Consider the following 24,825-nt stretch of genomic DNA (forward strand, 5'->3'; position numbering starts at 1 on the left):
TAAATAAATACATAATGAAATTCTTCTCAAGACAGCATTTCAAGTTTGTAGTGTGTAAATTATTCTCCATTATTTCAAATAGAATATGTTGTGTATGCATGTGCATTACTAGTAAAAAAATGTGACATGCTTGTTCAGTATCTAAACATCCAAAACTAACCAAGTATTCCTTAATACATTTTATGAAAGAGTAGAGGTTGCATGAGACCACTGGACATAATAAAGCTAACTTTTTGGCTTGAGGCACAGGTAGCCTTAAGAAGAGCCAATACAAAATGTTGCTTTTTCTTCTTCTTCTTCTGTCTTATCAAAGAAAGAATTAATTGGAAGAAAATCACATACAGATCATCAAGAACATTCAAATAATAACATTCTTTTTTGCTACTTTTACCAAACATTGCTTAAAAAGCAGAACAACAACAACAACCAAAGAAACATCCTGTCATGTTGCCGTGTCAACAGGCTAACACCATCACAAGCTAATGTTAGACAACCCAATATACACTGTAAATGTATCTTGAAACCAAACAGGCACCAAGAAGTCGGCCATCTTCTATTTCAGGACCTCTTCCCCACTGAATTGGGCATACTGGGGGGATGTTTGTGGTAAAAGTCCGGTGGTGTAGTGTTGGGGCTAGCGTTCATCCCCGTAGGGACGTAGTACATGTTCTCCAGGTAGCTCTGGTCCAGCGGCGGGTGGCTCTGGGGCTCTGGCTTGGTTCCCTGGCCGGGCGGGCTGCTGTAGCCCACCCCTGGGGCTGGGACCTCTGGGTGGCGTGGTTGGGGCTGGGGCTGAGCTTGGGGGTGAGGTGGAGGGGGGGCTGCGTAGGGCATGTACTGGGGGCCAGGGGCATACATGTTGGGGCTGTGGAGGGAGGAGTAGGGGGCTGCAGAGGGGGAGTAGGGGGCTGCAGAGGGGGAGTAGGGGGCTGCAGAGGGGGGATAGAGGCCTGAGTGAGACATAGCCTGCTGGGGAATGAGCACCTCCACATACTGGCCCGTCTCAGGATCGAACAGCATCTTCCTCAACGGCTGCACCGGCACCTCGATATAGAAGTACTTCCCTGTCTCGGGATCCATGAGCACCCGTCGAGGGGTCTGCCCGTAGCCCATACCCCCTGAATCTGGGTACAGCCCAGAACCATCGCCTCCGTACTCCGAGCCATAAGTACTCTGCGGACCGCACAGGTACTGAGGACCGGCGTCCATGGGGGGCATGTTAGGCGAGTGCCCGTGGTCGCTGTAAGGAACCCCACCCACCCCTGGTTGCTGCTGCTGGGGGGAACGGTGGACAGGGGGGCGTCTGGGATCCATGTGCTGGGGAGGACGGTCACCCGGGTAGGGCTGCACCTGGGCGGCGTGGGGGACGCAGGGAGGGGGCGGCTGGAGGGACTGGTACATGGCCGGGGCCTGGGTAGGGCTCAGGGGGACGGTCTTGGGAGAGCCGGGCTGGTAGCTCAGATGCTGGGGATCTGGTCTACACTGGTGGGGGGGACGTTGGTTCATGGGGTAAGGCAGGGCTTGGCCTGGGGAGTGCGAGGGGGCAGGGGGGGTGTGGGTGTGGGGGCTGCGGTGGTGGTGAGGGGGGGTCAGGCCGGGGTGGGAGGGGTGAGAGGGGCATCCGGTGTTGCAGGAGCAGGGAGGGGGGCGGGAGGAGGGGTGGTAGCGGTTTGGTTTCTTGGAAGCCAAGTCTGGTAACAGCAGGGGGCTGAAGCTGTCCCTGTCGTCGTAGCTGGGGGGGTCGTCTGAGGCGTAGAAGCGCAGGTCATCTGTCCTCTGTGAGCGCTCGCTGGATGAAGACCTGTGTGGCTGATACGAATGCGTGTATCCCGGGGCTTGTGTTGTGGATACCACTGTAGGTTGTTTTGTGCTGTTGGAGCTAACCGACATACCTTGCTGCTGAGGGTATATTGGCTTGGGATGCTGTGGATGACTGGTTATATCAACAACAGCCGGCTGGCTTGACTGCCTGGCTAAGGGTGGGGCAGGGGCAAAGGCTGGAGGGTCTGGAGCAGGGGCTTGGGTGGTTATAGGTACAGGGGCTTGTACTGGGGCTGGGATTGTGGCTAGTGTTGTCGGTCTTTGTGGGTAGTTGAAGGCCTGAGATGAAGTCCCTGGCTGCTGTGCCTGCCTGTCATTAGATGTCTCTGATTCTGTTGTCCCTGATCTGTTTGAGAAACTAGCGATGGTTGTCGCTGTTTTATTCTGCTGCGGAGGTCTGTAGCTGGAGACCGCAGACACGGCTAGTTTCCTGGTGTAATTAGACGCTGACGTCGACTCGTTAGAAAGCTGTCTGTGGATCGATGGCGCCGGGACTGCTGTTGTTTGTGTATTATTGGGCACAGGCCTCTCCTCCTCTATGTGCTGTTTCACACTTGACGCCGTGGCTTCTGCTGCATTCTGGGTTTCATTCGACGGCGGCCACATGTCCGCTGGTTTGAATTTGTAGTTCGGTTTTGGCGGCACCACTGGTGCTGCTATAGACCTGACCTCTATGGCTTGAGGTGTGTTGCTTGGTGTGGTGTTGGTGAGAGCTTCTTGTTTCTGTGTGTCTTTAGACATTGACCTCACCTCTATGGGTTGCGGCCTGTATCGTCGCATGGCTGGTGATTTTGGTGGGTAGGTTGGGTCTTGTTTTTTCGCCGTCTCTACGGGTTCCTGTGTTTGATGCTGTCTGAATGGGGATATTGTCTGTTGCTGCGTTTGTCTTTGAAGGGAAGCTATACTTTCTCTCACAGTGGCTTTCACACTCACCTTGTTGTCGTCCTCTCTGGTCTTTGTAGGGGTCCTCCTAAAGCTCTCATCTGTGTGACCAGAGACGGTAGTAGTGGCTGACTTTGAGGCTTCGTGGACACGAGAGGATGAGGCTGACGCAGTCACAGAGGATGAGGATGAGAATGTTCTCTCCCTCGGGGGGGCATCAGTCAGAGCAGGACCTCCGTCTGGGGGCCCACAGGGCAGAAGGGGGACCTCCAGTCGGTTCACGTGTTTACGAGGGGCCCCTCCACCTCCAGCCTCACTCTGGGTCTCACTGACCATAGACCCGATGTCAGCGTGGTATCCCTTCTCCCTCAGTAGCATGGACACTGAGTTGGTGCTGATAGTTGGGGCGGTGAATGTAGTAGGGCCTGGAGATGGTGGGGCAGCAGGGGACTGGGCTTGGATTCGGGCTGGGACTGGAACTGGGGATGGGGTTTTGGCTTGGGCCTGGGCTTGGACCTGTGCCAGGACTGGAACTGGGGATGGGGTTTTGGCTAGGGCCTGGGCCTGGACCTGTGCCAGGACTTGAACTGGGGATGGGGTTTTGGCTGGGCCCTGGGCTTGTACCTGTGCCAGGACTGGAACTGGGGATGGGGTTTTGGCTTGGGCCTGGGCTTGGACCTGTGCCAGGACTGGAACTGGGGATGGGGTTTTGGCTTGGGCCTGGGCTTGGATTCGGGCCAGGACTGGAACTGGGGATGGGGTTTTGGCTTGGGCCGGCCCTGGGGCTTGGGCCAATGCGGGCTTGGACTTGCTGGACCCGTCCTGTAGCACCATCAGTGTAGTGGACACTTCTCTGTCTTTACTGGGGACTTTAGGGATGTTACCCAACATGGGGGGTTTCTTGTCTCTTCTCGTCACTCCAGACCTCTCCCCCGAGGCTGGTACGTCATGGGTTTTGACCTCAGTGTTTTGTTTCTCTGGTTCCTCAGTGTCGACAGGGGTCTTCTGTTGGCATGACTCCGTCCCTGCTGCTTCCGCCGTTGTGCAACTCTCTGGGGTTACGTTAGAGGGTTTCTCTGGCTCTTTGGCTCTCTCTGTGGACAGCTGTGTCGGAGATGGCTGGGTGTTGTCTGTAGCTTTTCCTCCTTCTAACTTGTTGCCGGATGTTGTTTTGTTTTTGTTTTCCCGCCAGCTTACAGCCTTGCATTCTATCTGCATAGGCTGAGAGCGTGGCTTTTGCACTCTCTGGGTAGATAGAGAGAGCTTCTCCTCCCTCCTCACCTCTGTTATCTCCTCTCTCCTGCCCACTGCCTTCTCCTCTCTCCTCTCTTCTCTCTTTTCCTCTCTCTTCTCCTCGCGTATCTCCTCTCTCCTCTCCTCCCTCCTCTCCTGTCTCCTCTCCTCCCTCCTCTCCTCTCTCCTTTCCTCTCTCCTCTCCTCCCTCCTCTCCTCTCGTATCTCCTCCCTCCTCTCATCCCCTCTCTCTTCTCTCCACTCCTCTCTCTCCTGTGTTGGCACAGCTGTACTTACAGCTGTAGCCTTGAATGACAGGTTATATGTGTTTTTCACAAGCTTCCTTACATCTCTCACTGTGTGCATTGGAGCTTTGGCTTTATTATTCCCATTAGGTTCCATATCTTCCGTCTTATCTGCCACTTTCGCAGTTTCTCTCAAAGTGCTCTCGGGTGATACAGCCTTGTGATTTAACTCAGGTTTAGTTTCCAGCTCCGGCACCAGTGAGACATTGAGGGAGCTCTTTTTCTTCTCCGTAGAAGGGCTGGGTTTGAGTGTGATCTCCGATGTTTTAGACATGTAGGTGCTACTCACGCTCTGCTGTTTATGATTCTCAGAGTCTACGTTCCGGCATTCCTGCTCTCTGTTTGTCATTCCGGTGTGCGTGCTGCCGGCTCGAGTGGCAGCAGGAACGCCTGTGTTCCCGGCAGCTGCGTTTGCTGAGTCACCACCACCCTCCTTTTCCTCCCTCTGTTTACCGTCATCTGACTGTTTACCTCCCATCCTCAGGTTCACTCTCTCCTTGGTGGGTTTTGTATTCTCAAACGGGACCACCAGGTCGGACCCCATCTCATCCGGTTTCATCGGCTTTGGGTTTCTGTTGTGAGGTTCGGGCCTCTCACTGCCAGTTTGAAAAGAAGTGAAGTTAGTATTACGCGGGTTCAGCCTGTGACTGGGTTTAACTCCAAAGCTTCTCTGCTGTCTAACCTCCCTCTTTGGAGGGCTTGTCTCTCTTTTGACAGCTAGGTCCTCAGACGATAGACTGCCGTCTGAGTGAAATCTGGAACTCAGATTCTGCGTTTCCTTTTGGGGGGATTCTTTAACTGGTGACACTGCACACTCAGGGGATGGCGTTTTGTCCTCAGAGGGGCTGACTTCTCCTCCCTCCTGCTGGTCAGTTTGTTTACCAACATTCGGCATCTTCTTGGACAACACACTCTTGATAAGACAAGTGGCAGTCTTGGCTTTGGGGCCCGTCTCGTCCAGAGATGCAGACTTCTGGAATCTAGACTTCCTCTCTGTCCTCTCTGTAGGTTCAGGGCTGGGTTCAGGCCGGTAGGCCTCTGCTGGGGTGCTGTGTTGTCTCATCAGGGTCTCTCTGTTGCGTCTCTGCAGAAACGGACTGGTAATGATAACAGGAACTATAGTGCCACCCTCAATACTGTCACTTTGCTTCAGTTCAGTGGTGTCCTTTCTCTTCAGCTGGATCTCTCTCTTTGGTACTCCTCTCTTCACCTTCCTGACCTCCTCCCTCACGGCCACATCCACACACTCAAAGCTGCCCATCTCATAGCGCTTGGAAGGGTCCAAGCCATCAGGGTAATAAGAGGAGGAGGGCTGCTGACGTGGGAAGTCTTCATTCTCCAGGCGTGGGGCGGACCCCCTCAGGTCTGCGTAGGCCAGCCAGGCAGCGTTGGCCCCGGCCGGGCTTCCCTGGGTGGAGGGCTGGGAGGCGTTGGTGGAGGACCGGTGGCTGGAGTTGTACATGTCCAGGTAGTCCACCTCAGGGGGGGACATGCTGTGGTAGGCCTGGTCTGTGAACCACTTCACCTCACTGTCTGCCTCATCCAGCTCACTGCCCATGCTGGAGCTGGTGGAGCTTGGGCAGGGGAGGTTGGTGGCCATCCGGCCAGGAGCGGTGCTCCCGCTCTGGGATACAGCTGAAGGCTGAAGCCTCCTGGTGGTGGGTCCACCTACCCTGGTCTCTGGCTTTGAACTCTGGGCTCTGGGTAGACGCTGTTGTTGCTGTATCTGTCGGGTCGCAAGGAGGCTCTCTGAATAGGAGCGTGCTGCTGGCATTCCCTGTCGCGTCTCTCTGCTTGTGGGAGCTGAGCTGCGGCTCGCGGGCCCTTTTCTATTCCTGGCACTGAATGACAGCTCAACCTGTTCCCCCCTGTTACTGGCCTCCCCTTGCCTCCCCTCCCCCTTTCCGGGCACCCGCTCCTCCCTCTCCTTCTCCCTATCTCTCTCCCTCTCAGAGTGCCTCTCCCCTTCCCAGTCCCTCTCCTCCCTCTCCCTCTCCCTCTCCCTTTCCCTTTCCCTCCCCCTCTCCCTTTCCCTCTCCCTCTCCTTCTCCTCCCACTCCTTTTCCCGGTCCCTCTCCTCCCTCTCCCTTTTCTTCTCCCTCTCCCACTCCTCCCTCTTCCTCTCCTCCCTCTTCCTCTCCGCCCTCTCCCACTCCTCCCTTTCCTCCCTCTCCACCCTCTCCCTCTCCCTCTCCTTTTCCCTCTCACTATCCCTCCCCAGCTTATCCCTGAGTGGTTGGGTGAATCGAGGGTAACTGTTACCGGGTGAAACCTTGGGGCTTCCCCTTGATGTCACAAACTCATTAACCAGCTTCTTTACATTTCCCACTATTGGTGACTCTGTGGCCTGGCTCTGAGGGGGGCTCTGGCTCCTATTCTGCCACTGTCTATAGGGCCTCTCTGGGGGTGTGATGTGTACTGGGGTGAACCTGGTCAGAGGAGGAGAGGGGGTTTTCTTCTTATTCATATGATGGGCCATGTCTTCAGAGTTCAGAGAGAGTCTCTCTGTAGTCTCTCTCCGAGGGCTGGTTGATTTTTCTCGACCCAGAGGGTTAGGTCCAGACTGGACAAAGCGGTTGCGGTCACTTAGGTCAGGAGTAAGAGAGGTGGCTGGACGTTTAAGCTCCAGGTCGTCAACTCTCTGGGGAGGTGAGTTATCTGTGCCTCTGGGGGCAGGTGAGAGGGAGGGGCTCCTTTCTCTGACAGGGACTGGAGGATTAGGTGAGTCGGTGTGGATATCAGGAGTGTCGGCAGGAAAATTAAGAGGTACTGATTCTCTCTCTACAGGTGAAGGACTGATCCCTCTATTGTCTTCAGTGGGGGCTTTTCCACTTTGGTTATGTGGGAGGTGAAAATCCTTAGGTGTTAATACTCTGCCAGTGCTGTGTTGCTCTGTGGATGAGTTGTCCACACACCTTGTTTCAGGTGAGGAGGGTGAAGCCCTATGCTCAGATGAGTGGGTGGGACTTTTTACCACAGGTGAGTTGGCAACAGTAGTTGAAGAGGCCGTTGCCCTGTCTTCTGCTGAATGGATGCTGTACTTAATTTCAATGGACGAAGGAGCAACTTCAACCTCAGGTGTATATCTGGGATGAGGAGAGGATTTTTTATACCTGGGTTCAGGTGAGGGGGCTACAGGGGGAAGGGCGGTATATGTTTGTTCAGGTGAAGGGTCTCTACTTCTGGGTTGAGGTGAGGGGGTTTGGTACCTCGGCTCAGGTGAAGGGGTGTGGTACCTTGCTCCAGGTGATGCTGCTGCTGTTTCTCTGCTCTCCGATGGGAGGACAGTGCAGGTGAAACCTGTTATATGAGGTGTGTTGTTGGTACCTTGTGGTTCAGATGACTCAATTTCACCTGATGAGAGGCTGTTCCCGCTGCTCTCTCTGGACCGGGAGCGGCTCCTCGGTTCAGGCGACAGGTGTGTTCCTCTGGGCTCAGGTGGGAGGAGGGGGCCGTTGAGCTCCGGTGAGGAGGAGGAGCTGTCTCTATCCTCAGGTGGGAGGATGGAGTAGCAGAGCCCTGTGATTTGGGGGGAAGAGGAGGAGCTTCGGGGGTGAGGAGAGGTGGAGTTACGTTGGGGCTCCAGGAAGTCACTGGACGTCACCTTTATAGGTTCCTCTGCAGGCTGCTCTCTTCTTCTGCTTTCAGGTGAGGAAGCCGTGATTCTGATTTCAGGTGACGGGGGGGCTCGATGCTTGGCGTCAATAGAGGGGGAAGTGTATGTTATTTCAGGGGAGGGGGCTGTGTTATACCTTACTTCAGGTGTGGGGGTTCTTGGCCAGATGTCAGAGGGTGAGGAGGCTGCTGTACCTCTGCTCTCAGGTGACACGCTGGTCGCTCTGAGTTCAGGTGAGGGGGCTAGAGCAGCGACTGGTGTCGGAGGTGTGTACCTGGGGACAGGTGTGGAGTCTGTACTCCTGGGTAAAGGTGTCGGAGGTGTGTACCTGGGGACAGGTGTGGAGTCTGTACTCCTGGGTAAAGGTGTCGGAGGTGTGTACCTGGGGACAGGTGTGGAGTCTGTACTCCTGGGTAAAGGTGTCGGAGGTGTGTACCTGGGGGCAGGTGTAGAGCCTGTACTCCTGGGTTCAGTTGAGAGGCTGCTGTCTCTGTTCTCGGGTGGTGGGGAGGGTGTGCAGGCCTCTATCTCAGGTGTGGAGGCTCTGCTGAACAGGTCAGGTAAGGAGATTCTCCCTCTCAGCTCAGGGGAGTACCCGAAATCTCTTAGTTCAGGTGATACAGATGCTTCTCTTAGCTGAGGTGAAATACCTGTGCCCCTAAGCATAGGTGAGTGACAGGAAGATATGATTTCAGTTGTGTGTGTGTCTTGAACGCCTGGTTCAAATGTGTATGACGGAAAGGTGGGTTGAGGTGATGGGCTCTTCCCGTGTGTATGAGGGCTATTCCTTGGTTCAGGTGAGAGCTGACCTCTTGACTCGGGTATAGAGAGAGTGTGTGTAGATTCAAGTGAGGAGGTTGAACCTGTGACTCCAGGTGAATTTGCTTTGTCCCTAAGCTCAGGTGAGGGAGCCAGAACAGGCGAGGGGCTGTTTCCTGGTTTAAAGGAGCTCTGGTATCCAGGCGATAGGAGAGTTTCTCTTGACCTAGATAAGGGGAGGGTATCTCTAGTGTCAGGTGAGGATGAGACTGATCCTCTTTCGTCAGGTGTGAGGGTGCGGGAGCTACTGTACCCCGGTGAGGGGGTTCTCTCTCCACCGGTAGGGGTGGAGAACCTAGGCGACGATTCACCCGACCTCAATTCGGGTGTCGGTGCTCTGCCCTCTTGCTCAAGTGTTGCCGTGTCAATGTCCTTAGATTGACCTGGGGGCTCTAAACACAGACGCTCTGGTACGAATGAGGGGGAACTACCTAAGCTAGTTAGAGACTCCTCTTCTCTTTCAGAATTCTTTCTAGGCGCCGGGGGGCTGAGCTTGTCTCTCGAATCCTCAAACCCGTCCTCTCCGTCACTGAGCTGCTCTGGGCTCTGGGCGGTGTGGTAGGAACCAGACGAGTCGTTGACCTCGTCCACCGGGGGCGGCGGCGGCGGCGGTGAGGGACTCTCCTGCACCTCCTTCCGGGGCGGAGGGATGAAAGCCCCTGAGGCGGGGCTGCTGGAGAGGGAGGGGGGTCTCGACTCCACGTCGTCCCCGAAGATGTCGCACAGGCAGGTGGTCTCGGAGATGCCGCTGCGTTGGCTGGGGATGCTGGTGATGTCGAAGATCTCCACGTGGTTGGGGGTCCCGTCGCGGTGGCGCAGGGAGAAGTTGTGGGGCGCGGTGCGGAGGAAGGAGTAGCTGTCCCCCTGGAGAGTCCAGCTGTCCATCGCTAGGCCACGAGCTCCAGAGTGTCACAGCGGCCGGTCGAGTCTCCTCCACTGCTGTGTTCTGTAGTTTGTATCTGGACTAAGAAGAAGTAAGGCAGAAATGTTTACCTATTTTTTATTTTATTTATTTTTACTGTGTGGCACTGCAGTATGTTGTATGTAGTGTGTTGATTGATTTGTGTGACCTGTATGAGATTATGATGATTTTCAAATTTGGAGGACAATAATATATCATTAATAATATATAATATAGCAAATTATTCAGTCCAAATTCCCAGAACTTATTATAGAGTACACTTTAGCTGTTGTTGTGATTGTTGTTGTTTTCAAATCTTCAACATTAGGTTCCCTCAGCATGTGTAACTGAAATGGTGCAGATACATACAGTACAGATCAGACGTATATATACATAATCAAAAGTTATTTCCCATCTTTGTAAACATTTGGGCTATATTCTGCCCTCTCAAGCATTCCATGGATTTCCTTCATCGCGCCGAAAAGAGAGATGTCACCCACAATAACAGAGAAGCTAACTGACAGCTAGTGCCGCCTGCCATCTGGTAAAGCAGTTTAAAAATATGTTTTATTCCACTCTCAATGTAGCTAAATTTAGAAAATAAAAATGAATCATCCAGCTGAGCATTAATGCCATTCAGTCATTCATTCAAACATGCTAGTTTTTTTTTCTTAGTTCACCTTTACATTGATATGGTTAGTTCATCCAGGTATGTGCTCACGTGCATATATTTACATTGTTCTTCTTAAATGATGATCACTTTTCTAAAAACAACCATGCTACATAGGAGAGATTGATACATCCTGAAATGTAGTCATACATGACAGTTTTTGTTCAGTTTGATACATACCCCTGTATCTATCCATGCCACGTTGCCTTGCTCCAGGTCTGAACTGTGAGAGAAGCATGCGTGATGTGTGGAAAGGATCAGAGAAAGCTAGAAGGATCTCTACTGTACCTTTGGCTAACGATGGGGCTCTCCCAAGGGATCGCTTTCTTCTCTGTTGCAATAACTCTCCGTCCTCCGATCCACTGGCTGTCATATCCACAGACCAGACCAGCGATACCACCTCCTCAACTGCCAGCGCTGCCCAGCACAGCACAGTTCAGGACAGCTCAGCTCAGCACTGGCAGATCCACACTGCCCCCAGACAACTTCAGAGACTCATAAACCCTGCATTATAAAAAGAGACATTCAGAAAAGGGGGCACAGTCGGCCACAACTCTCTCTCTCTCTGTCTCTCTCTCTCTCTGTGTGTCTCTCTCTCTCTCTCTCTCTCTCTCTCTCTCTCTCTCTCTCTCTCTCTCTCTCTCTCTCTCTGTCCCTCCCCTCTAAGCTGGCTCCAGGATAAGGTGCTGGATGAGTTCGACCTGGGGATCTTTTTTCCTCCAGGCTGAGGTTTGAGGTTTGGCTGTGGCTCCCCTGTCTGACCACGGCAGAGGGGGCCCGGGGGGGGGGGGTTATAGTTAGCAGCAGGTGCTGATCCAGTCAGGATGGATGCATGCCTCTGGAATCTGACACTCAGAGCCAGCTCAGTCACAGGCCCCCCCGCTATATATAGACTCTCGCTAGCAGGGGGAGACAGCTAGCTTTTAGCTGCTTGGGCTCAAGAGTGAGGGGAGAGTGAAGAGAGCAAGCAGACACTAAATGCCCACTCACTTGGGCCCATTTAGACTTCGACTATGTGTGTTTATGAGTGTATTGTGTGTGTGTGTGTGTGTGTGTGTGTGTGTGTGTGTGTGTGTGTGTGTGTGCGTGTGTGTGTGTGCGTGTGTGTGTGCGCATGCATGCGTGCATGGGTGCATGTGTGTGTGTGTTTATGTGTGCGTGAGTAAGAGAGAGGATCTTCGGTGCCTGGTTGTTGCTGGTTAGGAGACACCAGGTCAAGGGTTGATTTGTAGACCACCCAAATGTCACCTTGCCTCTTGTGCATTTCATATTAGCTCAAATTTACCGCATAATGATACTAGTATGCACACATGTTAGATTTCTACTGTACCAGCTTGCTGTTTGGCTTGGAAACATCAAAGAATAAAGAATTTGTGTATCCCCCCGAAATATGTTGTTTTGTTTATTGTGGTTCACAAATAGGGCTTATTTTTTTTTTTTTTGGACCAGGAAAAACTTTGGGCCCTTTGGGGGACATGAGAGATTTTACCGAGCTCTTACTCTCCTCTTGTCAGTCAAACGGTAAATGGACTGCACTTATATAACAGCTTATTCCAAAGCACTTTACAATGGCCTCTCATTCACCCATTCACGCACTAATGGCGGCAAGCTGCCATGCAAGGCACCAGCCCGCTCATTGGGAGCAATTTGGGGTTCAGTGTCTTGCCCAAGGACACTTTGCTAGCCAGGGTTCGAACCACAGAACCGCCGACCTTGCGATGATTAGACAACGGCTCTACCTCCTGAGCCACAGCCGCCCCAGTCAGATGATGTGTTTAGAGGTTGCCTTTCTTTCTCCTCTACTGTACCATCTTGATGTACCGTCTGAGAGCCCGCTGTCCATAACTCAATTAAACAGATTACCAAGCACAACCGTTAATAGTTTGTTCAGTGCAGTGGAAACTCCTTCAGCAGCTTCTGGGGAAGGTTGTGTAAGGCAATGATCTCTAGGGTGTATTATAACTGTAACTGTAATTATAACTGAGCCAGACAGTCCTCATCCTGCACACTGGTGGGTAGAGGAGGTTGCCCCTAAGCACAGATCTAGGATAGATTTTATAATCCTCTAATCACAGCCCTGATGGCTATGAAATAAATAAATGGCTATTGCAAAAAGACTGACCCTAGATCATCTCTTAAGGGTTGAGGTTATCCTACACCTATGTCATCCCCTTCTGTTGCTACACCCCGGATCAGCTGTATGCCAAGCCGCCAAGGGGAGAATGGTTGCCATGGTTAGTGTCGTTCTCCTACAGTGAACTGGCCTACATTATTTTCTGACACGTTATAAATACTCACAGATATCACCAGGCAGACACAGAGTAAAAGTTGCATACATAGTCGTAGAGAAACATCAACAACGTACATCATCCCCTCTGCCCCCCTGTACAGTTTCTACTACTATAAATCTTCCTTTTCTAATATTGTAACTGCTAATGGCCACTGATTTTGGCAGGTAGATTACTATTTCTTATGATGACTGATGGATAGATGATTCACTTACTTAGACAAATGTATTTGTTGTAAGACGCTTTGGATAAAGGCGTCTGCTAAATGCCAAAATAAAATAAAACGTACAAATATACCTATTCATAGAGAACCATCAACAACTACAAGGCAGGATAACCAGAGGGTGTGAGAGAGTAACTGTATTCTTGCATGCCCATGTGATATTTTTTTCAAACAGTGCTGTGTACTACCACTCTGATTCTGCTTTCTCCATGTCTTTACCTCTCTCTCTCTCTCTCTCTCTCTCTCTCTCTCTCTGGCCCTATCTCTCTCTGGCTCTCTCTCTCTCTCTCTCTGGCTCTCACTCTCTCTCTCTCGCTCTCTCTCTCTGGCTCTCTCACTCTCTCTCTCTCTCTCTCTCACTAGTGGCGAGAGGAGGACTCATGGGGAAAGAATGACCGGCACCTCAGCTATCGGGGGCTTTACGTCGAGCCCAGAGATGGATTAGGCACACTCGCCCCCTCGTCTCCAATACAAAAACCACACCTACTCTGTCAGCAATACAATATCCCCCCATGCCCCAGCCAGCCATACCAAACCACCTGCCTCAACGCCTGTGCGTTTCTGTAGTGGCCTGTTCTGTTGTCACATATCCCCCTCTATCACTGTCTTACCAGGACGACTCTGATCACTCCTCCTCTGGCTGGCTGGTCAGAGTCAGGCTGGGGGATGTTAAATCATACGGGACTTTCCTTGCTGTATATGATGTTTCGGATGCTTATTCTATTTTATTCTATTATTCTATCGTCACTTTATTTTGTTGTTGTCGTTTTGTGAGCTTCTGTAACCCTCTGTGATCAACAATGTACCTATCTATTTATCTATCTATCTATGAACCAGGACTGCACATGGAAATACATTTTTTTGTTGTTTAAAAAAACAAAAACATTATAGGCCTACAGTACTGTGGTGCTGTGTAGTGTAATACATGTTAGTTATTCTGTAAGTGCTTAGGGACTTTCCTGAGGCCCTATCTTTGAGATGTGATGTTAAACCAGGGTCCAGTCTCATGAGAGGGTATTTAAGAGCCTGTGGTATTTATGACAAACAGCAAGAATATAAACTTTCAGGATCAAATTTCAAAATCTGCCTTTTTTGAACCGCCCCCTAGTTTATTACTCGGTCCTTTTTAGGGTTGTTGTGACTCTGTGGCCTATCAGATCGATGATGATTTTAGATTACATTAGATTTCATTAGATTCAACTTTATTTTTATTGCATGTCTTTTATTGTACATTGTACTGAGACAACGAAATGTAGTTTGGCATCTAACCAGATACTAGATACAAATAGTGGCATAGAGCAAAAAGACATTATATTGTAGATAGTGCATAATAGTACAATATACAGTATCACAGTGAGCATAAATAAATGAATATACTGTACATGAGATGAATAACAATGATGATACTGTATGTAGTTGAGGGTAATAGGTCTCGAAGGTATGCTACATAAGATGAATAAGTATTTATATTAGGCACATAGGCCTATGTATGCTGTACTAGACTGATGTGTATGCAGCGACATTCCAGTTAAGCGTTTCAGTGCAGTGTCATGTTGCTTAGCATGTGCAGTGAGACAACATCGTGACAACAGGGTCTCCAGTGCCGCTCGTTCAATGTCTCAAGTGTATCTCTTTCATCAATCTCTCTGAGGACCTTCATAGTAGCAGTCAGATCTACTGTGTGAGAAAGGAACTTCTGGGAAAGGAATTCAGTTGCGCTGCTATGCATGAGAGGAATGATGGCGACCTTTGATGTGTGATCTGTGGTGTGTGCCCACCCACGCAACCCTCGTTAAAAGATTTGATAGATGCTTAAGATTGATAGACCTTTACCCCCCGACTCTACGGTGCTTTGGCTATGTACTGTATTTCTCACTGAAACTGGATCTTCATACGCTCCTGTATCTCCATTAAGAGCGGCTTCCAATTCATTACAGATTGCTGGTGTCAAACTGACGATTATCAAGCAGGCCGATGTTCAATGTTCAATTCAAAATGTAAATGTGAATGTTAATGTAATGTTAATGTTAATGTTCCCTAGCTGAGGCAGTATCATGCAATAGGCCTACAGTGGATGTGATTATTGATAACGAGATGGAGACAGAGAGACAAGACACTCATAACTTGCAATACTTCATATGCATGTTCATGTTCATGTGTTTTTTGTTTGTTTGTTTGTTGTTGACGAAATCCCCTGACCCGCTCCAAGTCAAATCATAAATCATAGGGTCCCTGAAACAGAATCCACTCACAATCACACAGCGCCCCCTGGCGTTGGCAATCTTTCATGCATGACGGATTTCCGTTTTTTATTCTCATATTTAACTACTCACAGTGTGTAGTAGACTATTAGATGATATGACATTGGAAAATGTTGAAGTGATGTCTTTGCATGTTTACGAATATTTATTTTCATACGGTCGGGTACTTTTATTATGAAAAATCCAAGACGTGCGACACAGGAAGTCCCGATGTGGCACGACAAGGGTTGCCAGATGGGGCGTGTTCCCGCCGAATGGGCTACTTTTGATCACACTGGGCCGGGAAAAAAACATTTGGGCGGTATCAAAATGTCAGGGCCTGAAAGTTACAAAATGCCTAAAGTTAAAACACACACCCTAGTAACTACATACAATGTGCATTTTTTAAAATTATTATTCTACAAACATCATTGTCATCAGACATACAGTTAACGGTGCAGGAGATGGGCACCTGCCCAATAAGTAGTAATTAGCGTTTTTCTGACAATATCGGTTTTGGGTTGGGTTGTGGTTTTTAGTGGATTTTGCACGTTTTTTAGACTGCGGTTAGGCTGGAAATTGTCAACCCCATTTGGCAACCCCTGGGTAGCATAGCATCACTTAGCTTGCAGCACATTGAGACACCCACCACCATGGCTGACAAAGCGCAGATACAAGAAGCGATTAAAACACAAGGAGAAGTGGTACGAAAACTAAAGGCAGAGAAAGCCAGCAAAGATCAGGTCAGTGTTCACAGCTTTTAGTGTTGAGATATGTGTGTTATTGACCTGGGGGGTGACACATTGACACATGTGACATGAATCTGGCCTCGCCGCTTTATTCAAGCAGACTGTTGTCAAATGAATGAACTGTCATGATATTATGACATTATTCATCTTTTCATGACAACTAGATAATGGTACTCTGACACCTAACACTTAGATATCGGCACAGTTTCACATCAGATCAGATGATTCACAATTGTCTTTCAAAATCCAGTCCATATGCAACCACACTGCATCTATCTAGCCCTACCAGCTGATGCAATCTGGTAAACCTGGTGCCTTTCTTTCTTTCTATTTGCTATTTGTCAAATGTTTGTGTGTATGAACCGTTTAGCTTACTGCCCAACTTCAATGCATGAGTGATTATAACATAAGCCTGAATAAATAAATGTCATTTCTATGGCTGGCTAGAGTTCATTTTGCAGCTAAATCTTGAGTCCCCCTCCTATCCTCTGTCCTGTCCTCAGCTCACCGATGCCTCTCCCTCCATCCTCCTTTTAACTCTTTAAAATCTTATTGTCGTTGGTATTATTATCCAGGGGGGCTGGATCTCACTGACTCCTACCAGAGCTTCCTTCATTGCCAGACCCCCCCCCCTCCTCCCTGGTAGCATGTCCAGAGGGTAGGCAAGCTGGGAATCTCAACTCAGATCATAGGCTGTTACCAATTTTGTGTATCGACCACACACAGCTTAAGTTCTGAGTCGAGTTACCTGGCAAGTCTGTCGTTGGGCTAGCCTCCAGAGCTCTGGCTTCTGGGGGGTCAGCGACGTCTACCCCCCCCCCCCACTCCCATGTCTCTGTCACTGTGATTGGCTGGTTGGTTTGACCCCCTGCCTCTCATGTTTTGTCCTCCATGCTGTGATGCCGCTGTCATGCCCTGACCTCCCTAGTGCTAGTGGGGTTGCTCACCAACTTTTCTCCTGTTCTTCCTGCTTGATGCCAACAACCCCCTGGGGCGGAAAAACAACCCTTCATAATCGTCGCCATCATCATCTACCTCTTCCTCCGACTCACACAACATCGCTACATCTCTACTCCAATCACTCTGGACATTCCTGGATAACTCTGTTTGGGGGAAACCTTCCTACCTGGCTGCCACTCATGGACTGTTGTGATTGGACAACGTGGCTGCTCGGACTATGCCATTGGACTATGCTGCTGCTCTGATGCTGCACTCTTGAACGGCCATTTTGGTTGACCTATACCTGTTTTTTGTTTTGTTTTGTTTTTTGCGATGAACACACTTGGCATGGCCTCTCTGCGTCTATTTGCGGGATTGGTGGGCCACCGGACTGGATTGTGTGTCCGTTCTCTGCGCACCTTATCTGGGATGACTGTGTCTCAGGTAGGTCCCTGACCCTGGAGGGTGGAGGTGGGGAGTGGGAGGTGGGGTGGGGAGGGGATCGGATCTGATTGAGCTTCATTTAGGAATTTTGGTTTTAATATGGATGCAAGACCACAGGAATGATAAGGGGCGGGGGGGGGGGGGGTTGTAATTGAAAACTGCTGCAGTACTACAGTGTGTGTGTCTGTGTGTCTGTGTGTCTGTGTCTGTGTGTGTGTGTGTGTGTGTGTGTGTGTGTGTCTGTGTCTGTGTCTGTGTCTGTGTGTGTCTGTCTGTCTGTGTCTGTGTCTGTGTCTTTGTGTGTGTGTGTTTCAGATTGACGTGGAAGTAGCCAAACTATTGGAGCTGAAGCTTCAGCTCGGTGGAGACGATGGCAAACACCAATTTGTGCTCAAGACTGCCAAGGTAAAACTCAAGGCCTGTGGAGGCACTTTACATGTTCGTTGGAGTGGAGCTTTGTATTAGTACGAAGCTAAACCAGTCATGGCTGAAAAACCTCCTGATCATGCATGTCTCACCTCCTGTGTCTCAGGGCACCAGGGACTACAACCCTAAGCAGATGGCCATCAGGGAGAAGGTCTTCAGCACCATCGTGAGCTGTTTCAAACGCCACGGGGCTGAGACCATCGACACGCCGGTCTTTGAACTGAAGGTAGGTTGGGAGGTTAAGAAACACACGTGCACGACACGCACATACACACGTCACAGTAGAGAGGGGTATAAATGTATTTTTGGAATTCTGATTGTATTCCTCTCCCCATGCTTCATAGGAAACGTTGACGGGAAAGTACGGAGAAGACTCTAAACTCATCTATGACCTGAAGGACCAAGGGGGAGAGCTGCTGTCCCTTAGATATGACCTCACTGTATCCTTGGAGACCCCCCCAAAAAATCATTGCTAACTTTGCTAATTCACACACACTTAGTGAGTGGGCTAGTTCAGCTATCACCTTCTAGTAGGAAATCAGACTGCAATTAACTGGGAAACTAAAAGAAATCCCTTGGTTCCAATTCAAATCCCCATGAGGGTGTGTGTGTCAAATGTTTCCTTAACCCCGCCCCCCCCCCTCCCTAGGTGCCCTTCGCTCGTTATCTTGCCATGAACAAGATCCAAAACATCAAACGCTACCACATCGCCAAAGTCTATCGTCGTGACAACCCCGCCATGACCCGCGGGCGCTACAGGGAGTTCTACCAGTGTGTAAGTACGAAACGTCGCTACGTTTGGTTTTACTCATTAAATATCACTTATATCGCTATTAACACTGTGACATTGTGTTGTCTGGTAGGTCAGTGTGTTGTTAGTATCAGAGTTTGGATCAGTTTCGACTCTGTTTGGTTTAGTACACAAAACCCACATTATTCGCTTGTCATCGTCCCCCCCTCCCCCCCACCAGGATTTTGACATCGCGGGGACGTATGACGCCATGATTCCAGACGCAGAGTGTCTGAAGATTGTCCATGAGATCCTGAGCGAGCTGGAGCTGGGAGACTTCCGTATCAAGGTCTAAGACACACACACAAACACACACACACACACACACAATGAAACACACATTTAATAATAATATCGACTGCTCACAGACAACGTGCTAACACCCTGTCTCTGACCCCCCCCCCCCCCCCCCCCGTCTCTCTATTCAGGTCAACGACAGACGTATTCTAGACGGTATGTTCGCCGTGTGTGGCGTTCCCGACGACAAGTTCCGCACCATCTGCTCCACAGTGGACAAACTGGACAAGGTATTAATATTAACGTCACAGAACAAATCTAGTGTGGTCAATGGACTGGATGATGTTTTGAAATGCAACGCAACTTGATCCATTTCTCTCTCTCTCTCTCTCTCTCTCTCTCTCTCTCTCTCTCTCTCTCTCTCTGTCTCTCATTTATATTTTTCTTCCCTCTTTTCCTGTTCTCTCTCTCTCTCTCTCATTTCTCTTCCCTTTTTTCCTGTTCTCTCTCTCTGTCTCTCTCTCTCTCTCTCTCTCTCTCTCTCTCTCTCTCTCTGTCTCTCTCTCTCTCTCTCTGTCTCTCTCTCTGTCAGATGTCGTGGGAGGATGTGAGGAGTGAGATGGTGAATGAGAAGGGTCTGTCTGAGGAGGCAGCCGATCAGATCGGCCAGTATGTCAGCTTGCAGGGTAAGGGAACCCCCCCACATACACACATACACACACACACACACACTGACCTCCCTCACCTTGTCTGTGACCCCCGAATGACCCCCGGGCCTGTCTGTGATTGATCCGTATCAGGTGGTAAAGACCTAGCCGAGCGGCTGCTACAGGACCCCAAGATGATGCCGAGCAAGGCGGCCTGCGCCGGCCTGACGGATATGAAGCAGCTCTTCAGCTACCTGGAGCTCTTCCAGGTCACAGACAAGGTGAGGACTCAGGAGGGGGGGGGGGGGCTCCTCACAACCGTCGTGTTCATGCGCACGAACATCGGCGTTGCAGAGAGGATAAGGATGAGGAAATATGACGATGCGTTGCGATGACGCTCAACTTTCTTTCCTTGCTTCCTTTTTTCTTTCCCCCCTCTCTCTCTCTCTCTCTCTCTGTCTCCTACCTCCCTTTCTTCTTTCTCCCTCACTCTCTCCCACCTCCCTCTTTCTTCTCCCTCCCTCACTCTCTCCCACCTCCCTCTTTCGTCTCCCTCCCTCACTCTCTCCCTCCACCCCTCTTTCTTCTCCTTCATTCTCTCCCACCTCCCTCTTTCTTCTCCCTCCCTCTCTCCCACCTCCTTCTCCCTCCCTCTCTCCCACCTCCTTCTTTCTCCCTCACTCTCTCCCACCTCCCTCTTCTTTCTCCCTCCCACCTCCCTCTTTCTTCTTTCTCCCTCCCTCACTCCCTCCCACCTCCCTCTTTCTTCTCCCTCCCTCCCTCCCTCCCAGGTGGTGTTTGACCTGAGTCTGGCCCGGGGGCTGGACTACTACACGGGTGTCATCTATGAGGCCATCCTGACCCAGCCTGGTCCGGTACCGGCCCCCGCCGCCGCCCAGCAGAACGGGGCCGGGGAGGAGGGCGTGAGCGTGGGCAGCGTGGCCGGGGGCGGCCGCTACGACGGCCTGGTGGGCATGTTCGACCCCAAGGGCAGGAAGGTGCCCTGCGTGGGGGTCAGCATCGGCATAGAGAGGGTCTTCTCCATCCTGGAGCAGAAGGCAGAGGTATGGGGGGGGGGAGAGGAGGGGGGGGGACGGGAGGGGGGGAAGAGGAGAGGAGGGGAGGGGAGAGGAGAGGAGAGGAGAGAGGAGGAGGGGACGGGACGGGACGGGACGGGAGGGGAGAGGCCGGGTGGGCAGGCGACACTTTTTGTTGCCGCCTAGATCGGGTATGAGTTGTATTCATCGCCAGAACAGAACGTGTGTGTTTCTGTTGATCGTTTGTCTATAAGTGTGTCTTTTTAAATGATGTATTACACCAGGGGAGGCTGCCATTGGAACGCACGTGTTTGATACTATGAGGGAGGTGAGGCGTTGCCTCAGAGTGACGGTGTAGTGAGAGTGTGATGGAGAGAGCCTCTCTGACTGACTGACTGACTGTTGTTGTGTTGTTGTTATTTTGTTGTGGTCCGCCTCCCCAGTTGTCAGCAGAGAAGGTCCGCACCACGGAGACGCAGGTCATGGTGGCCTCGGCACAGAAGAACCTTCTGGAGGAGAGGCTCAAACTCACGGCCGAGCTGTGGAACGCAGGGATCAAGGTGCGTGTCGTGTCCGCGTTAAGGGCTTTCACACCGCCAAAGCTCTGGGCCAGTTCCCGTTCCTGTTCTGGAACCGCCGAACCTTGGTGCTGTCTGGCCAACCAGCCCGCGTTCATACCAGTTTAAGCGGAACCATCCGCGTCATCAACGCTGGGTGGTAAATAAAGGGTGGGATAAACAAAAATGTCACAACAAGATGGCGGCTACTTCACTGGAAATGAGGATAATATCTTCCACTACAGGATCTAAAATAAACACTATTTAAAAAAAATAAAAATTAAAGACACTTTCTAAACACTTTTACTAGCAAGCTGCTCTGTTACTGGAATAGAAATGGCTTACGAAGTTCGCGTGTGTTTGCTGGGTATGTGAGGAAGATAGAATGAGGAAACATATTTTTAGATATGTTTTTAAATCACTAACGATTAGATTACATTTTTGTCTCCTTCCTTCTTGCACGTCTTCACAGCCTAGAATATGACACACCCACTGACGACGTCACGGTTCTAGTTTTTGGTTCCAGCTGCGAACCAACTTTTCAGGTTCTGAACTAATTTATTTTCGGTCTGAACACACCGGCTGGTTCCAGACTAGGTTCAGGAACCAGAACCGGCACAGAGCCTTGGTGGTGTGTGAAAGCCCTATATGTGTGTATGTACATGGGCACTATACTGCGTGTGTGTGTGTGTGTGTGTGTGTGTGTGTGTGTGTGCGTGTTCATGTTCTCAGGTGGAGTTCATGTACAGTATGTGAATCCCCATTTGCTGGCAAACCGTGTGCGTGTGTGTGTGTGTGTGTGTGTGTGTTCCCAGGCGGAGGTGATGTATAAGAAGAACCCTAAGCTGCTGAGCCAGCTGCAGCACTGTGAGGACTCAGGCATCCCCCTGGTGGCCATCCTGGGAGAGCAGGAGCTGAAGGACGGGGTGGTGAAGCTGAGAGCCGTCAGCAGCCGAGAGGAGGTGAGACGCCCAACACACAGCACTATGGCTGGCAGGCAGGCAGGCAGGCAGGCAGACAGGCAGGGAGACAGGCAGGCAGGGAGACAGGCAGGCAGGCAGACAGGCAGGCAGACAGACAGGCAGGCAGAGAGACAGGCAGGCAGGCAGGCAGGCAGACAGACAGACAGGCAGACAGGCAGGCAGACAGGGAGACAGGCAGACAGGCAGACAGGCAGGCAGACAGACAGGCAGGCAGACAGACAGGCAGGCAGACAGGCAGGCCGACAGGCAGGGAGACAGGCAGGCAGGCAGGCAGACAGGCAGGCAGGCAGACAGACAGGCAGACAGGCAGATGCACAATGCTTCCTGTACCATTGTGACTGGCACCTGGTCCTAGCATAGATTTTCTCTTAGTTTTTTTGGTTTTTATTGGTTTTTCACGGGTTAGGGTTAGGGTTGCCCCAACCCTCCCCTCCCTCCCTATGATGGCTGACGTATAGATGATTCACTTACTTGACAAATGTACTTGTTTGTAAGTAACCTTTAGTAGCTATTTGAAATATGTAACCTGACACTTGTCTTGTTGAATGAACAGAGATGAATATTAAGACAAAAACCCACTAATGTGGGGCGCTTAGGTGGCGTAGTGGGTTAAGCGCTGACCATGTAACCGCAGGGTCCCCGGTTCGATTCCGGCCGGGGACATATCCTGCATGTCATCCCTCCTCTCTCTCACCCATCCTTCCTGTCTAAATCTTCATTGTATCTGTCAAATAAAATGAAAAATATGCCCCCGCGGTGGTGTAGCGGTCTAAGCACTGGCCGCTAGTGCATGCTGCCCACCGGGGCCGGGGTTCGTACCCCGGCTCGCCAGATCCAGATATGGCCGAGGCACACGGGAAGCGGCATATTGGCCGGCCGCTTCCGAGGGTGGGATAGGAGTATTTCTGGACTAGGATCCGTCGCGCAACACCGCCCCCGTCTGGTGCTGGAGTAACGGTACTGGGCTCGAGGAGCCAGTCAGCCTAGTCTGCCTGGCGGCCTCCTCTGGGACTGCCGGCCACGGGGTCGGGCGGCGGATCCTTCGCAATAGGCAGGGGATAATTGGATGCTAAGTTGGGTTAAATTGGCTACCAAATTGGGTGAAAAGGGGATAAAATCTGAAAAACTAATAAAAAAAAAAAGAAAAAAATGAAAAATATGAGTGGGACTGCCCCACTCAGAAAAAAAAACGTAAAAAAAAAAAAAACACTAACGTTTTCCTTCATTTTGCTTCCCAGGTCGACGTGTCGAGAGCAGAGCTCGTGGAGGAGATCAAGAGAAGGACCTTACAAGCATAGTCACGGTTCTACCTGACAACAGTACCTCGCCACATCAACCGATTGGTCCCAAAAACAAGGAGCCATTAACCGATAGAGAAGCTCTGCGCTTGTCACCAACGTCCCTCAACCCAGGTCCTGTTGTCATGACTCCTGCTGGTCGCACTGCTGCCCGGCCCTCCTCTCAATAAAGTTACAACCATCCAAAACGCTCAACACGCCAACCAGAAGATTGGACCAGCAGCCTCAGAATGACTCCCAACGTCCCTTTATAGTCTGAAATCATCATGGCTGCCTTTTTCCCCCCAGGTTACCATCGATTGGTTGAAGTTAATTGATAGAAGCTCAAAGAGCTTCCACCATATTGCTTTCACCTGTCCAAGAGCCTGTTTAAAGGCCAATGCACACAGCGTGCGATTTCTGTTGCGCGTCAACATTCCATTTTGAAGTTTGAATGGAAGTCTATGAGAACATCGCATCTCAACACACACGGCCCCGATTTTAATCGCACGGCGAAAATTCGATTCCATTCATTTTGAAGCTAACATTTGCAAAATTTGACAGTGCGACAAAACTCGCACGCCGTGTGCTTTGTCCCATTCAAAATGAATGGAATCGAATTTTCGCCGTGCGATTAAAATCGGGGCCGTGTGTGTTGAGATGCGATGTTCTCATAGACTTCCATTCAAACTTCAAAATGGAATGTTGACGCGCAACAGAAATCGCACGCTGTGTGCATTGGCCTTAAGAGGTTTGAACGTGACCGAATGTTAAGCTCGAAATATCCAGTGTAGAACCGGTATGAGTGTCTGGTCACGTGGACAACGATTCTGTCTGAAAGGTTAATCTCATTGAATGCTAACCCAGGCCTTTCTAATCAGTGGTCATCTATACCAGTGGTTCTCAAACCTCTCCTCCGGGACCACCAGCCGTTCCACATATTTGATCTGTTCCACCACCAGCACACCTGATTCAACTAATCAAGTGCAAACCATAATTGCTTTGCACTTGATTAGTTGAATCAGGTGTGCTGGTGGTGGAACAGATCAAATATGTGGAACGGCTGGTGGTCCCCGAGGAGAGGTTTGAGAACCACTGACCTGTACAAAGGCAGAGGGGCTGTTTCAGTCCATCCCCAGACCTGCGTGTAGCCGCAAGGACCTGGACTGAGGAACTTGTCATGAAGTAACTTTATTAGAGGAAATGTTGCAATAGGCACTGTATTATAGCTTACATCTGGGCATGAAAGGCTCCTCCATCTGCCTGTATGAAACAGGCCGGGTTCTGTCAAACCTTCAATAAATGCATTCATCTGATATTTACCCACGCCTCTGGTGCACGGTTCATTCATTAACTCACCACCGTCTTGCTCAGAACAACCAAACATTTAATTGCTGTGATAAGTTAGAATCCGTCTTGCTGTTGTGTGTAGCCATTGGCTGTGTAGGTACAGGGATTCATATTCTGACTTGAGGTAACATTCAGAGAACGCTTGAAAAAAAGGGGGCAGCGCTCAAATTATTAAAGTATCACCTGTTAACAATTTTAAAATAACTGTCACACTGCAGCATAACTGCCTGCAAGGACAAAAATAGATTTCCCTCCTCTGTGTGCATCTAGGCTGACACACCACATCCTAACGTACTCCATCTCGTACAGTCGACCTGCTGCGAGCTGCAGAGGCTGTCCCGACGTTTCGTCAGGTGGCACAGCAAGACGACGCCACGGTGGATGTAATTAC

At 50.6% G+C, this 24,825-nt stretch overlaps 2 protein-coding genes across 3 annotated transcripts; one reads left to right on the forward strand and one right to left on the reverse strand.

Annotated features, from left to right (window-relative positions):
• Positions 1 to 558: 558 nt before the first annotated feature.
• Positions 559 to 9,561, reverse strand: LOC308153236 (uncharacterized protein; the record flags this gene model as incomplete). Its single annotated transcript, XM_080526320.1, has 6 exons — positions 559 to 3,948; positions 4,234 to 6,175; positions 6,581 to 6,804; positions 7,569 to 7,760; positions 8,132 to 8,293; positions 8,887 to 9,561. The coding sequence occupies 6 exons, from the start codon at positions 9,559 to 9,561 to the stop codon at positions 559 to 561; spliced, it is 6,585 nt and encodes a 2,194-aa protein (XP_080382446.1).
• Positions 9,562 to 15,633: 6,072 nt separating this feature from the next.
• Positions 15,634 to 24,411, forward strand: hars (histidyl-tRNA synthetase). Of its 2 annotated transcripts, XM_080526135.1 has the most exons (14): positions 15,634 to 15,741; positions 16,676 to 17,130; positions 17,446 to 17,535; positions 17,663 to 17,782; positions 17,901 to 17,996; positions 18,206 to 18,331; positions 18,528 to 18,635; positions 18,775 to 18,873; positions 19,176 to 19,269; positions 19,384 to 19,511; positions 20,022 to 20,294; positions 20,711 to 20,827; positions 21,640 to 21,786; positions 23,046 to 24,411. In XM_080526135.1, the coding sequence occupies exons 2-14, from the start codon at positions 17,020 to 17,022 to the stop codon at positions 23,103 to 23,105; spliced, it is 1,569 nt and encodes a 522-aa protein (XP_080382261.1). In that variant the 5' UTR covers positions 15,634 to 15,741; positions 16,676 to 17,019; the 3' UTR covers positions 23,106 to 24,411. The 2 variants fall into 2 exon arrangements, with proteins under 2 accessions (XP_080382261.1, XP_080382262.1); XM_080526136.1 differs by lacking the exon at positions 16,676 to 17,130 and having other exon boundaries at positions 15,636 to 15,741.
• Positions 24,412 to 24,825: the final 414 nt, after the last annotated feature.

The sequence above is a fragment of the Nansenia antarctica genome, assembly GCF_963989245.1.
Source record: "Nansenia antarctica genome assembly, chromosome: 3".
Classification (NCBI taxonomy): domain Eukaryota; kingdom Metazoa; phylum Chordata; class Actinopteri; order Argentiniformes; family Microstomatidae; genus Nansenia; species Nansenia antarctica.